Below are 15,410 nucleotides of genomic sequence, written 5' to 3'. Positions count from 1 at the left end.
CCTGCCTCTGCCTCCCGAGTGCTGGGATTAAAGGCGTGCACCACCACGCCCGGCCTAGATGTTTTAAAATATAAGCGTTGAAAATGAAAATTACCAATATGGCTGGAGATGTAGCTCTGTGGTAGAGTGTTTACAGGGATACTTAGCCCTGTAACAAAAATAATAAATATAACCCTAAATCCCCAATGCATGGGTTCGTGTAGCTCGAGTTTGTCTGGTTCTCCATATACAACTCAGAATGATCTTAAACTCTTTCCTTCCTTTCTTTCTTTCTTTCTTTCTTTTTTTTTTTCTTTTCTTTTGTAACTTTCTCTCAACTATGCATTGTGGCTGCCTAGAATTCACAATATACACCAGGCTGACCTTGATATTTTTTACTTACGTGTATGTATGTATATCTTTGTGAGTAAATACCACATGTGTTTGAGTGACAGTGGAGACTGGAAGGTGTCAGAGTCCTTGGAGCTGGAGTTACAGATGGTCTTTTGCCTGTGTGCCGGAAGCTCAGCTCAGATCCTCTGGAAGAACAGCCAGTACTCTTAACCACTGAGCCGCCTCTCCAGCCCCAGTGGACTGCTATTCTTAATATAAGTATGGAATAGCCTAGCTAAACATGACGCCCTGATTTAAATAATGCCTATTCCCCAGTCATAATTAACAGCTTTATTTCTGGGGCAGTTCTAGAAAGTAGTTGCTCATAGCAACAGGTTTAAGGGAAAACGTCCTTATTCTCTAAATCAGTAGACAGATCTAAGTTAGACTCTGTAGATAATCAGACAGAGTGGACCACTCACAAATTCTGAAAGATTAGAATATAGAAAATAGCTTTCTAATTTATGTTGTGTTTCTTAGCAGGTGGGCAAGGACAGAATTCTGTTGTTTTTAAAGATGTTGCTTGTACATTAGTTTGTACTCTCTGAGTACGTCAGAGGGAAAGTCAGAGCCAAAGCGTCAGCAAACCTGAGAGCTTGAAAGGCAGTGCTAACGTCTTCTTCCCTATTACTGTGATGAAATAAAACTGATTTTTATTTGAGGCCAGCCTGGTCTACAGAGTGAGTTCCAGGACAGCCAGGGCTATACAGAGAAAAAAAAACTGAAAAAACAAAAAAAAACCAAAAAACTGATTTTTAATTCATTGTAGACTTACATTGTAAGAAATATGTGAGACCTGCGCATATTTCTTAAAGTACAGAACCAAATGATAAAAATTGTAATTATAAAATGACATGTTCCGGAATTCTCACCAAATAGAGGCTAAGAATTCCCAGAAAATAACATTAGCCTGTGACTTGCAATAAGCCATATGCAGAACATTGGCTTGTTGTCAGCTTGCCAGGGTCTGATTGGAAGACAAAGTCCCCAGTTTTACCACACAAGAGAAGTTTCCATAACTCAGTCATTGAACTCGAGGGCTGGGGGATGGGCTTGGCTGGAACAGGGACTTTTCACCAGTTACAGAATGTTCCATGCTCTTCTTTGCTGTCTTCTAACAACGGAGTTAACTTGATGTTTGACCTCAGAGTCAGGCTTGCCTGTGGCAAGAGAGATCGTTTGAACCAGTTAGTAATTAAGCTCTGAAGTCGGGATGTTGTTTCTTGTTCTTCACTCTATGGAAAGTAGTTAGAATGAGCTACGTCAGCCTAGACCACGAGAGGAAAACTCAACTTTTTCTTATTTTTCTGTTTGAGTTGTTTGTTTGTTTGTTTGTTTGCTTGTTTTTGTTTTGGAGGGTTTTTTGGTGGCATCTTTTGTTGTTGGTGCTGCTGCTGCTTCTGTTGAATGAGGGTCTTACTCAGTAGCCCTGGCTGGCCTGCAACTCACTTCATGTAAACCCGGCTGTCCTTGAAGTCACAGAATTCTGTCTGGGCTTAAAGGGATGGGCTACATTGCATGGCTATTTTTTTTTACTATTATTATAAAATGTAATCTAGTTCATGTCTCTGATTCTGTTTTACGCTGGTCATTATGAAAATAATTTTCTTTTTTTTTTTTTTTTTTTTTTTTTTTTTTTTTTTTTTTTTTGGTTTTTCGAGACAGGGTTTCTCTGTATAGCCCTGGCTGTCCTGGAACTCACTTTGTAGACCAGGCTGGCCTTGAACTCAGAAATCCTCCTGCCTCTGCCTCCCGAGTCCTGGGATTAAAGGCGTTCGCCACCACGCCCAGCCGAAAATAATTTTCTTAAAAGGTTATAGAAGTCTGGATCAAGCCTGGCGTGGTGGCACATGCCTTTAATCCCAGCACTCGGGAGGCGGAGGCAGGCAAATTTCTGAGTTCGAGGCTAGCCTGGTCTACAGAGTGAGTTCCAGGACAGCCAGGACTACACAGAGAAACCCTGTCTCGAAAAAAGGAAGAAAAAAAAAAGTCTGGACCACAAGTATTCATTTCCGTGATCTGAGAAAGGATCACTAGCTTAGGACCCAGCTGTGGTGACGCAGTTCTGCACTCTGATTTTAAAGTTACCTCCCTCTGCAGTTGATGATAGCGTCCCTTCTTGTGCCTGTGGTAATCTGCAGAAACTCTTCCATGTTTCTGTCATAGATGCTGGGATGCAGCATAGCTAGACTGCTGATGAGAAATGGGTATTTTATTAGGAAGTTACCATTATCAGAGCATTTCAGTGGAATATTAAAGTTAAAATCCAGTTTGTTAGATAATACAGGGTAAAGCAAAAGGCAGTCAGGGATTCCTGACACATTTTAATTACCCTACTTCTTAGATACATAAACCTATTCTTTCATTAATAGAGGAATTACTGTGTGGTTTTTGGATGAGGGAAATACTAACCAAAAAAAAAAAGAACTAGAGAGAAAATATAAATTACAGGGCTGGAGAGATGGCTCAGCAATTAAGAGCACTTGCCACTTTTCCCATAGACCCTGTTTTGTTTCCAGCACCTGTATTGGATAGGACATAACTTCCTGTAACTATCTCCATGGGATCCAGTGCCCTTTTCTGGCCTTCTTAGGCACCTGTACATACATATATACATTTGGGCACACATATATACACAAAAAAAATTAAGGAAAAAGAAAATACAAATTACTACTGAACATGATGGTGTGCACCATGTACAAGCATGGGGAGAGAAGAGGAAGTTAAAAGCAGGCTTGGGGTGGGGCAGAAAAGAAATAGTAGAAATATCAAGGCTAGCTAAGCATGGTACTGCATACATGCCTTTAATCCAATAATCTAGAGGCAGAGGCAGGCGAATCTCTGTGAGTTAGAAGCCAGCCTGATCTCCATAGCAAGTTCTAGGATAGCCAGAGCAACATAAAGAGAAAATATCAATAGAGATAGATGAGAAGAATTCTTGCCTGGTAGCTCACTCCGGTAATCTTCACAGTTGGGAAGCTGAGGCAGGAGGATTATCATGATTTCCAGTCCAGCTTGAGCTACAGAGTATTTCTCTGTCTTAAATACAACCTGATGTGTTCATTAGCCTCTGTTCTTTGAAAACCGGAATGAAGATGTGTTTCCAAGGCTTGCTGAGAGAGCACCACAGAAGGCTGTGTTTGTCCCTCAGTCTTGGAAGTTGGAGATGAGCATGCAGAGCCAGTCTCAGTCTCAGGCAGCTGTTTGAATGCAGCCAGCAAGATCGTTTTTACTCCATTACAGCAGACCATTCCTTAAACTCCTGCTCTACCATTGACAGAAGTGCCTGCCTGTCCTTCCTGTTCAGGTCTGCATTCTGAAGAAACATTAAAAAGCAAGGGCATTGCAAAACCCTGCGTGCTAGAAACCCCTTGTGAAGCACAAGCGACCGTATGCCTGAAGTGTCTGGAAAAAGCAATGTGGTCTGTCTTCCACCAAGTCTAGAAGAAAGGGATGCTATCATGTGTATAAATAATGCCACTGGGTACACAGTGAGCTAAGTTGAATACAAAAGAATTTTTAATTATTTCAGAGGGACACAGGTAGAATCACAGCAAATTTTAGAAGGTGCCAGAGACTGTCAGTACAAACAAGTCCATATATAAGAGGCCTAGAATTTCCAGTGCAGTATGTAATTCTCACTCTGCGTTCATTGTATATTGGGATCCCCTTCCAAAACCCTGGTGTATAAAGAAAGCACTTTTCAAATCCAAAAGAGGTAAAATAGTCAAGTCAATTTGCCAATTTTCCCTGGCAACATCAGCTTTTTAGATTGTGTTCTATGTTCAGTGAAATGGTAACAATAGTAACACTTTCATGCCCGGCACCCAGAATTCCTAGATCTTACTTTCACCAAGTTAAAGATGCTGGTTTTCAGTCAGTGCCAGTCCACTCGCTCGCTCCCGCAATAGTTAGGTAACAACTGATGTCTTATTTTTTTCCCTCTAATCTCCGATGGGCAGGACAGGTATTAATATTAATGAAGGTTTATGAGGTGGCCTTTGGCTTCTTCAGAAGATTTCTTGATAAATTCCCCTGCTCTTTCTAAGGAGTCCACCTTAAGTGGAAGGTTTTGGTTAATCTGTCATTGTTGAATCAGGCGAGGAGTCTGAGGTCGGCTCTGAGTCACTATAAATAGAGCTCTAGTATTGGTTGGTCCCTAGGGAAACTGGTGGTTAAACACTGTGAGAATCTTTATCAGACAGGAAATGACAACTCATTAAAATACTAACCGTTAAGCCCGTTTAGATCACTCACTGTCTGGGGGTGGGGAGGAAATTTTAACCCTACAATGTTTAACTAGAGTGTACCCTCTCCTCTCTCCCCCTCCCCTTCCTTCCTTCCTTCCTTTCTTTTGTACATATTTCTAAAAACAATTATTTATAAGTGTCTTACCAAAAAAGAGAATTATCGACTCTTTTTTTTTTTAATAGAAGACAGGTCTGCATATGATGGAAGTAGAATGGGAGAGGGCTTTTATTTTATCCCCAAAGTATATCTACCCCACTGTTTGTCCCACTGTTGCTGTAAGTGTCCACTTCATTGTCTTCAGAGGACTCTGCTAGCTTCAGTCGGAAGATGATCATTCTCACCAAAAATGTTAGTGTGTGTGTGTCTGAGATGCCAGCACTCGGAAGACTGAGTCAGGACGCTTGAGAGCTCCAGGCCAGCCTGGGCTCCATAAGGAGACCCTGCCCACCACCCACTAGCCCTGCAAAAGAACATGAAAAAGCAGATAGTTTTCTACTTAGGACTCTATTCCTAAGCTTCTGAACTGCAGCCCATCCATATCTTAAGTTCTACAGAAAAGCCTGATACATGCCTGTAAGCCCAGCACATGAGAAGCTCAGGCAGGAGGATGTGAGTTCAGAGCCTACCTGAATTTTATTTACTATTGAAATTTGCTAATTTAATCCATAAAATTCTTAAAAGTTTTTTCTCAGAGCACAGGTTTGGCTGTCCAGATGCCTAAAAGATCCTTCATAGGTGTCCATTATAAAGACAAGAGACTGCTGGGTACGAGGGCGCACAACACCTGTGATCCCAGCACTATCGAGCAGAGGCAGGTGGATCTCTGAGTTCCAACAGGACAGCCTGGCTGTGTAGAAAGGAGAGGGGGGGAGGAGAGGAGATTATTTTTGTAGATATAGTTTGCCTTCCTCCTTGACATTTAATTAGACTGCTAACCAAGCCTTAAGATGGGTTTAGAAGGCAGATGTGGCACATTCTTCAAATTCTAGCACTAGATGTAAGGGCAGGAGGATCGGGAGTTCAAGATAATCCTTAGTTATGTAAAAAGTTCCAGGCCAGCCTGGGCTACATGAACACATATCTCAAACTGACAAACAAAATAGTGCCAATAAGATGGCTCAGTGTGTAAGGGCATACTGCCAGTGTGCTGGCCTGAGACTCAGTTCCTGAGACCCACATGGTGAGGTGAAAGAACCATCCTTCATGTTTTCCTCTGACCTCTACTACAAGCTGTAGTGCTCTGTGTGTGTATACACACAGGTAAAGTGGGGCTTTTGTGTGTATATAACCAAAGCAATACATTATTATTATTAATATTATTAATATTGTGGTGATGACCTGACTCCTCTTCTCAGAGCATTCTTCCCTTATGAGTTTTCAGTGATCCCTGTGTTAGCACCTGAGGCTAGTACTGTGATAATCACCAGGAGGTGCCAAAAAACTTAGCCTCGAAGTGCCGCACAACGAGGTAAAGGGGAAAACTACCTCTGTACCATAGCTTCCTTGTTTAGGACTCACACCAGTATGTCTTTGCGAGTTCTCATTCGTACTGAGATCCTAGGGAAGTAGTCAAGAAAGAAGCAAAGCTCGGGTTAAGTTTGAAATGCACTTCAGTCTGCCCCTACACTAGTCAGATGAAATCACCTCACAAAACAGTACATTTTGTTTGTTTGTTTGTTTGTTTTTGTTTTTTCGAGACAGGGTTTCTCTGTGTAGCCCTGGCTATCCTGGAACTCACTTTGTAGACCAGGCTGGCCTCGAACTCAGAAATCTGCCTGCCTCTGCCTGACAGTACATGTTTGTTGGTTTGCTTTGAGGTTATTTTTAAAGGTCAGGAGGATGACACACACAAGGTCTCTAGCTCTGGCTATCCTGGAGCGCACTATATAGACTAGGCTGGCCTCCGACTCCCAGGTGCTGAGATTAAAGGCATATGCTATGTCTGGCATTGTTGTTTTTATGTGGTGTGTGTGTGTGTCTGTCTGTCTGTCTGTCTATCTGTCTGTCTGTCTCTGTCCGCCCGTCAATTCATCTGTCCTTAGTACTCATCAGGCCTCACCCATTGAGTTGCCTGAATGATCTTGTTTTGATTTTAAGACAGTGTTTCACCACAGGCTTGCTATCCTGCCTCAGTTTACCCACTGCAGTGATTATAGGCATGATCTCCCATTTTCAGCTCACATTCCTGGTAAGTATAGTGCTATGACAATACATTAACCAAAAACACATCTTACTAGAAAAATCCAAACAGAATCATGACAAGCACAAGGAAAAGTTCAGGTATTTCATCTAGTTAGGTTACTATCTCCATGACGGAGAAGTGACTCAAAGTTAATTAGATGTGTTCTTATATGTGACGAACCAACTTGCTAGAGCCACGGTTTGAAAGAATTCCCATGCAAAGGAGGGAGAGGTGGTGCGATTCTAGGGCACTTGGATTGAGTGAGTGTGGCTTCTGTATTAAGCAACAAATAGAGCTGTGTGCATTGTGGAATACTTACCCCACCCACTCTGCAACAAGCTCCCCCAGCTCTGCAGCTTCCTCAGGGAGATCTGAGAACAAGAACTGATGCAAGCCTTTATGAGTAAAGATGAGGAGAGTTCAGAATGCACATTCTTGATAGATATATGATTGAGACAAATAGAGTTAAACGTCTCTAAACTGTTTTAAAAATAAAGATTTTACTTACAAAGTGGTCGGGACTCTTATTTCTCTAGTGTCATTTTGAGTGTATTTATCTGTTTGTTGGTTTGATTGGTTGCTTAGTGGTGTCTGTGTGCACTGCTGTCCAGGCTGTGGCGTGTTGGCTTGGCCTGGCTTGGGCACTCTCCTGCCTCACTCCTCTCAGGTGTGAGGCACCATGCCCTGCTAGAGTTCTCGTTCTCTTTGTGTCTTTTTTTCTTTTCTTTTCTTTTCTTTTTTTCTTTTCTTTTTTTTTTTTTAAGTAATTACTGTTTGTCAGGAAGTCTGTCTTCTGTTTGTGCTAACATATACTTAAGTATAAAACCATGGGAAACACATGAAATCAGTTTTTGAGTTCTGAACTTTTGAAGTTTTTCTTTTAAGAGTTTAGGATTGATTTTTGTTGTTTTGTGGCCCTCCCTCCCACCCCCCACCCCAAAAAACAGTCAGTTACAGAAAACAAACCTACCACCTACAAAATTTGTTTGTTTGCTTTGGGCTTAATTTTTTTATTGTTTTTTGGGGGGGTTGTTTTTTGTTTGTTTGTTTTGTTTTTTGTTTTTGTTTTTTCGAGACAGGGTTTCTCTGTGTAGCCCTGGCTGTCCTGGAACTCACTCTGTAGTCCAGGCTGGCCTCAAACTCAGTCAGATCCCCCTGCCTCTGCCTACTACTTTATCCATAGAATTTTTTCTCCCTATTGTTTTAAAGGACAACAAGGAGAAGGTAAAATCAGAAACCTCCCCTATTTTAATGCTTTCTTATTGAGACCAAGTAGCTATTTATAAAGCTGGCTTAAGTACATTTTAGTCTAATAAAGGGTGCTACAGAAGAGTTCAATACTAAACATAATAATATAATAATAATAATAAAACAACAAAAAAGAGTTCAATACTAAATCATAGCTCTGTCTATATTTGTTCTTCCACAGCATTGTGTTCTTCTATATCACAAAACTAGTTCACTGCGCTTCACTCACCATTGAGGGTTAGATAAGAGTTCTTGCTGGGCAGTGGTGGCGCACGCCTTTAGTCCCAGCACTCAGAAGGCAGAGGCAGGCAGATTTCTGAGTGCAAGGTCAGCCTGGTCTACAGAGTGAATTCCAAGACAGCCAGGGCTACACAGAGAAACCCTGTCTCAAAAAAAAGGGGGGTGGGGGAGTTATTAGCTGTGGACACACAGTGGCTCTGAACTTAATGCTTTCAGAATAACACCTGTAACCAACACTGAACTGTAATAATGTGTATGTGTCTGCACACATGCACCCACACACAGACACACACACAGCAGCAAGTATACTATTCTTGGTGTGCCAGAAGAGATTTGTATTTCTGGTCTACTTCTCAAACATAACTTGAGGGATGAGTTTTTGGGCTGTTTGAGTGTGTCTTACATGTGTGTTGAGAGTATCAGCTGTGGCTGAGGATGGCAGGGTGCTTTCTAGCAGTGTGAGGCTATGGACAAACTGGATATGGTGGTATAGACCTGCAGTCTTAGCACTGTGAAGGTAGAGGCAGGAGATCAGGAGTCTTGGCAAGTGTGGATCGTACAAGTTCTAGCCCAGCCTGAGCTGTTTGAGCCCATGTCAGGGGCTGGAGAGATGGCTCAGTGGGTAAAAGCACTGACTGCTCTTCTGAAGGTCCTGAGTTCAAATCCCAGCAACCACATGGTGGTTCACAACCATCCGTAACAAGATCTGACTCCCTCTTCTGGAGTGTCTGAAGACAGCTACAGTGTACTTATGTATAATAATAAATAAATCTTTAAAAAAAAAAAAAAGAATACTTTGTGGGAGCCGGGTGTGGTGGCGCACACCTTTAATCCCAGCACTCGGGAGGCAGAGGCAGGTGGATTTCTGAGTTCGAGGCCAGCCTGGTCTACAAAGTGAGTTCCAGGACAGCCGGGGCTACACAGAGAAACCCTGTCTTGAAAAACCAAAAAAAAAAAGAATACTTTGTGGGGACCTGTGAGGTGGCTCTGCAGGTAAGGATGCCTAACAAGCTGAGTTAGGTTCCCAGGACCCACATGTAGGAGGGAAGAACCAGACGTTGTCCTCTGGGTACAGTGGTGCAGTCAAAGCCAGTGTATGTGTCCCCACACTTTGCTGGAATTGTTTTGATATCTAGAGAATTTATTCCTAGTGTAAATGGAGAGACCATTTGCATTCCTGCCTGTACTATAAGGAAGAGTTGCTTAAGCTCCTCAGGAGATGTCCACCCACTGAGAGCGAGTCCCACCTGGGACTGCACTGCCTCACTGTTTGCCATTGTAGGTCTGCGGGCGGGCTGCCGTCTGCATTGCCTCACCCTCAAAGCTTGTCTGTTTAGGCTATAATCACCATCCCTCAGTCATCTCTCCTTTCCCCTCCCAGTGCTTTTAGCGTTTCTTTTCTACACTGAGTGTTTAGGATTGTACTTTCTCCTGTTTGGTTGTGAGGCAAGGTCTCTGTGTAGCTCTGGCTGTCCTAACTGTCCCTACAAAAGACCTCTTAACTCACAGAGACTCACCTGCCTCTGTCTCATGAGTGCTGGGACTACTTGAGTGTGCTAATATGCCCAGCTGCATTTTGTTTTTCTATTTTATAGTGTGGGCACAAAGCAGGGACTCCATTAAACGTTAAGGATATTACTAGGTAAAAGATTGATAGGCGATACTAGTACAAAAAGAAAAAGAATGGCTAGCAGTTGGGAAGTTGTTCCTGGCTGGCAAATATAGTAGCAAAAAAGAGTCTTCTCTTATTATTCTGCTTTTGTAAGCAGCAACTTAATTGACCCAGGGGGCAGGAAAAAAAAAAAGAGTTCACTGGTGTCTGTACACTTGCGGGGTAGCACTGGGCACTGCGCACATGTGCTGCTGTACTTTTGCTGGCCCTAGGAAAAGTACAGGCTTATTTGCCTTGTAGCACATAAGACAGATGAGAAAATACAGGAAGTAAGGATGTTTACTTTTCAAAGTTGCCCCACAGTACCATTTAACACAACCTGTTAGCTATCAAAAGAAAAGGAGGGGTGGCGGGGACCGGAGCCTGGTAGCTTCAGTTGCCAGACCGGTTTTACAGTCCTGGCTCTAGGAACTCTGGGGACCTTGGTTGGTCCCCAGCCTTATCTGAGATAGCTATCCAGACCTCTTGGAACAAGCTGTTTAGTAATGTACAGGAGTTTCTGTGCAAACATCCATCATAAGCCATGAAATGATTCAGGGTCCGCAGTTCCTTTTTGTTCCTTTGTTAATCACTGACTTGTGGCTGGGGGAGGTGCCTCCCCAATGTGCTAATGCATTCTTTTTGGATAAGGATGACGCAGGGGTTGTCCTAATAAGGACTTAGATTGAGAAAGCACCTCCCACCCACCCCATCCCCCTGAGAAGACGGGACAGTCAGAGAGAGGGAGGGCAGTTTCTTTTTTAACTAGAGATGACACAAGCATAAGTCATTTCCTTATTAATCGGTTTAAACCAGTTCTTACAGGAACTAGTGGTGATAAATGTGGGACTTCTCAGAAGTCATTCATTTTATTCTTTGTGCCACAGCAGTGTGCAGTCTCAGCTGCGCTGGCCTCGCCCTCCTGACATAGCAGTGGCTCTGAGCTCTCTCCTACTTTCTCCCAAATGCATTACTGCTGGCGAGATCTCTAAGGAGTTCAGGAGGAATTTTATCACTAACCAAGCTTCACAGGATTGCTGTGACCCTGATTGTTGAATTTTGTCCTTTTTGTGAAGTCCTTGCCCCCCTTCTTTTCTTTTTTTTTAATCTGAAGGGTAAGTAGATTTCCTTTAACATTTCTCTTGCTTTTCTTCCCAAATGTGTCTTTCCTTTGATACCTGCCTCCAGTGCTGTCCCCGGCATAGGTCCCTCTCTGCAGAAGCCTTTTCAGGAGTACCTGGAGGCGCAGCGGCAGAAGCTTCATCACAGAAGTGAAGCGGGCACACCACAGGTGAGGATCCCTCCTGCTTCTACCCCCTCAGCAGGCATCGGCAGGCTCAAACTAGATCCGGAGCTCTCCGGGTTTCTAGATGGGGTGGCTGAGGTAGTTTATTGGTCTATATCTAGTGGCTTTTCAGAAACAAGGATGGGGTAATGGAAGACAGGATTCTGTTGTGTGCGATGTTGTCTTGATCTTACATGAGTTATTACATACACTTTCAGGCTAGGTTAAAAAGTTAACATGTGCACCATCACCAAGCACTAGGTAAAATGGTTGTCCCCTTTCATTGCTGCTGTAGGAAAGCAGCTGCTTGCTTTTCTTTCTTTCTTTCTCTCTTTCTTTCTTTCTTTCTCTATTCTCTATTTCTCTCTTTCTTTCTTTCTTTTTTTCTTTTAAATAAAGCAAGGCTCCTACCACAGCTGAACTTTTAACTTGAATAAACTGCCTGGCCGTTTTGCCTTCGGTTCCTGAGACCGAGAGGAGAGAACCAGCAGATGTGTGGGCAGCACCCTGACCTGGGGGCCTGGGGGAGAGCAGTCGGTTTCCCTTGGCTTTAGACTTTAAATAGTTCTTTGCCGCTGTGGCCAAAGAGGGCTCACATTTATGTTCTAAACGCAGCTCTCATACCGAAACAGAGTTTAGGTCCTCTTTCCCTTCCAAGCAAGGTCTGCAAGGCTGTAGAGAGAGTATAGACTCTAGCCAGACCACTCTGTCACCGTGTAAAAGGACAGCCCACCCTCCCATCCCTCCCTAAGCCATACAGGTTAGCATCAGCTATCCATCTCACAGCTTGAACTGACTGAATGTGGATTTCAGCATACCCATTTTTAGTTGTTTGGGTATAATAGGCAAGCCTCAAGTTCTCATTGTTTCCCTTGAAATGTTGCAAATAATCTCCTTAGTGTTGAACTGAGGAAACCCTTTTTCTTGAATTGTTCTGCTTTCTTTTCTACAGGGAGAAAACTGGTTATCCTGGATGTTTGAGAAGCTGGTTGTTGCAATGGTGTGTTACTTTGTCCTGTCTATCATTAACTCCATGGCACAAAACTATGCCAAACGAATCCAGCAGCGCTTGAACTCAGAGGAGAAAACTAAATAAGCAGAGAGTTTTTTCTGCAGAAGTTAACATGGTGGAGTCCTGCCTTACACTGGGAGGGCTCTAACCAGGAAGGAAGATCCCCATTTCCAACCTGTATTGATTTTTAAAACATTCTTCCTGAAAGCAGTTTAGTCCATATTTTACACTGACATACTTTTGCTTTATTTGTTAAGGTAAGGTCTCCACCCTCAGTTCAATCCACGTTGTATTCTTTCGGGTGGATATGATGTTCTGCTGCAAACTTAACAAAAACTGGCCTTCTGATGCTTTCACAGGGCCACATGGTCCAACTGGAGAACCTCGGCCACACAGAACCTTCTGAAGTCTGTTAATATGTCAGGCTTTTTAGGCTTGTCACAAATGATTGGTTTTTTCTAAGTCACCAAATGTATATAAGTTATATATATTGGATAGCAATCTTGCATGTCTATCATGGAACAATTTAATATGCCTTCCTTTCCCACCCTCAAAAAGGCCATTTTATGANGCATTGCACACCCTCTGGGGAAATTGATCTTTAAATTTTGAAACAGTATAAGGAAAATCTGGTTGGTGTCTCACAAATGAGTACGCCATTTTTTATTCTGTATATTTAGAATGAAGTCGTGAAAAACTTTATAAAGACATCTTTGATCATTCCGAAATTGTGTCCGTTTTCTTTAGTGCTATGGTTTTTTGTTTCTTTTTCACTTCTACAAAGTGAGTGGCAGCCTTGCCAATTAGACTTAAGCCAGAATTGCCCAGGCTTTTATTTATTGCCTGAGAGAGCTACCTCCAAGGTGTTTTGTTATGTTGGACTGGAGATCTAAGTGGGACTATGAGGTTCACCTAGAATGGGAATCTCTTACTTTATAAAAACAAGAAGTGGTGATGTATAAATCAGAGGACACTAGCAAGAAAGGCTTTTTCATGTTCATGTTAGTTTTAGCTGTTTGTACTCCGGCTTTAACAGGTGGAAGCTTACATCTCGGTGTGTTTCTGTGTTTTATTTCAATGTGATTTTCCTCTGACATTTTTTTGATTGACCCTGTTCATTTTGTTTTGCCTGGTAGGAAAATAAACAGCTTTCTTTCCTAGAATTGGCATTAAGTCCCAGCAAACCAGAGACGTTTGCTTTGCTTTAAACCCTGCCTGAGCACCTCGTGCTTGCCCCTGTCGTGGTCGTGACATCTGCATGGCTGTACCACCTTGTCGGATAGCTTATCAGACTGATGTTGACTGTTGAATCTCATGGCAACAGCAGTCGATGGGCTGTCTGACATTTTGGTATCTTTCATCTGACCATCCATATCAAATGTTTTCATTCAAACATTACCCAGCATCATGGTTTGCAGTCAAAAATTGTGGTCCTTATGTCTTGTGAGACTTGCAGCCCTTATACCTTGGTACAGCAGCAGTATCAAGAGAAAACTTCCTAGGAAATTGGGGTAGTCGTCACAGTCATAACTAAATAAATAAAATGAAAATTCACCTTGCCTCATGGATTTTGGAAAGGTTTTCCTTCATTGGCTTTTGGTTGGCTGGTTGGTTTATGTTTTTTTCTTTACAGGGACTAACAACAGTTTGTTACCTGGCCATACTTGAAAAGCAATGCCCAAATTAACAATGAAATTTTTATTTATTTGTTTGTTTGCTTGTTTATTTACTTATTTATTTTGAGATAAGGCTTCACTATGGAGACCAGGCTAGTCTTGGGCTGATAGAGATCAACACACCCTCGCCTCCCAAGTGCTAGAATTAACTTCATATGCACCGTGCTGCCAGGCTTAGACCAGTATAATTCATATGTTAGCTAGCTAGCATCAGAATTCCCACCTTACTTTGCAATTGTTTCATCTCTTTGCCTCACTATTTTAGTTTGTGTTTATTTGAAGAAAGAAGATGTTAAGTGTGAATTATATTAAGTCTTTGGGATTTATTTATAAAACTTGCTTCAGGGTAGAATAAGGAAAAAAAAAAAAGAAGACTGCAAATGGTGTATTTTCCGACTGCTAAGTATAGAAGCACCTCCTGTGGTGAGCATTCCTAACCTCCTGACTCCAGTGTGCTCTGCTGTCTGTAGCATAAAGACAGTATGAGATTCCTGTTCACCAGCAACTCAGCCGTCACCCACCAAACACAAAGTCAAGCTTAGTAAGTTGCTGTGGTAAATGTTCCTATAACTCCAGTTTTGTTTCGTTATTTTGCTTGTCTGTCTGTTTTGAGACAGGGTCTGTCTGTGTAGCCCTAGTTGTCTTGGGGACTCCCTGTGTAGACCAGCTTAGCCTTGAACTCAGAGTTCTGCCTGCCTCTGCCTTCAAAGTGCTGGAACTGATCACACCTAGCCTTAACTTCGGGTTTTGAGACTGATATGTTCTTTAGTTGCGTGTATCTGTGTGGGGGTATGTGCACATGTATTACAGTGTCAGAACACGGCGTTGCATGGGAGCTGGAATTACAGGTAGTGTGTGTCAGGAGCTAAATCCAGGGAGGGCTTCCCCATGAGCAGGGTTTGCTCCCACCTGCTTGCCATCTCTCCACTCCTCTCTTCAGTTTTTAAATCATCAAAGATTATCTTAGACACATGCAGAAATGTCATACTGTAGCCACTGCACCAGAAACTTATTGCAGGTTCTCCACTTCAAACCTAGGCTTTTAGCACTGCCTCTTAGCACGAGCTGCCGCCGGGCTGCACCCGGTCTTCACATGCTCCTTTGAAGCCTTCGGCATCTTAGATAGGTTTTTGTAGTAAGGAAAAGGACTATTTGGCCAAACCTTTTCCATTTTATTGTGAGGGGTATTGTGTTTTGGAGGTTGTGTGTGTAACTATGTGTGTCTTCTTCCCAGTGCTGAGGCTGCGTTCCAGCTTGACAAGTTTTGTTTCGGTTTGTTTGTTTAATAACTACATTTTACTTTTGTGGATGAGCACACACATGCCATAGTGAGTTTCTGAAGGTCCGAGAACAGCCTCTGCCTGTCAGTTTCCTTTTCCTACTGCATGAGGCTCAAGAGTCAAACTCGAGCTTCAGTCCTGCCACACAACCCTTTCACCAGGCCAGAAAGCAGTTATAAAGTCCAAATCAGGCTCTCATGGTGAAACGCCTTT

The 15,410-nt window shown here is 42.6% G+C and overlaps 1 protein-coding gene across 1 annotated transcript in view; it reads left to right on the top strand.

Moving 5' to 3' along the window:
* The window catches only part of Vmp1 (vacuole membrane protein 1), a 99,029-nt gene extending 85,234 nt beyond the window's left edge, over nucleotides 1-13,795 (top strand). The window contains exons 11-12 of the mRNA XM_021177042.1: nucleotides 11,133-11,235; nucleotides 12,182-13,795. Of these exons, the coding sequence (XP_021032701.1) occupies nucleotides 11,133-11,235; nucleotides 12,182-12,325 (247 nt within the window). The 3' untranslated portion in view covers nucleotides 12,326-13,795. The remainder of the gene's footprint in view (nucleotides 1-11,132; nucleotides 11,236-12,181) is intronic.
* The last annotated feature ends 1,615 nt before the right edge of the window (nucleotides 13,796-15,410 follow it).

The sequence above is a fragment of the Mus caroli genome, chromosome 11, assembly GCF_900094665.2.
Source record: "Mus caroli chromosome 11, CAROLI_EIJ_v1.1, whole genome shotgun sequence".
Taxonomy (NCBI): Eukaryota; Metazoa; Chordata; class Mammalia; order Rodentia; family Muridae; genus Mus; species Mus caroli.
The sequence above is the reverse complement of the archived record's forward strand: the minus strand, read 5'-3'. Positions and strand labels throughout refer to the sequence as shown.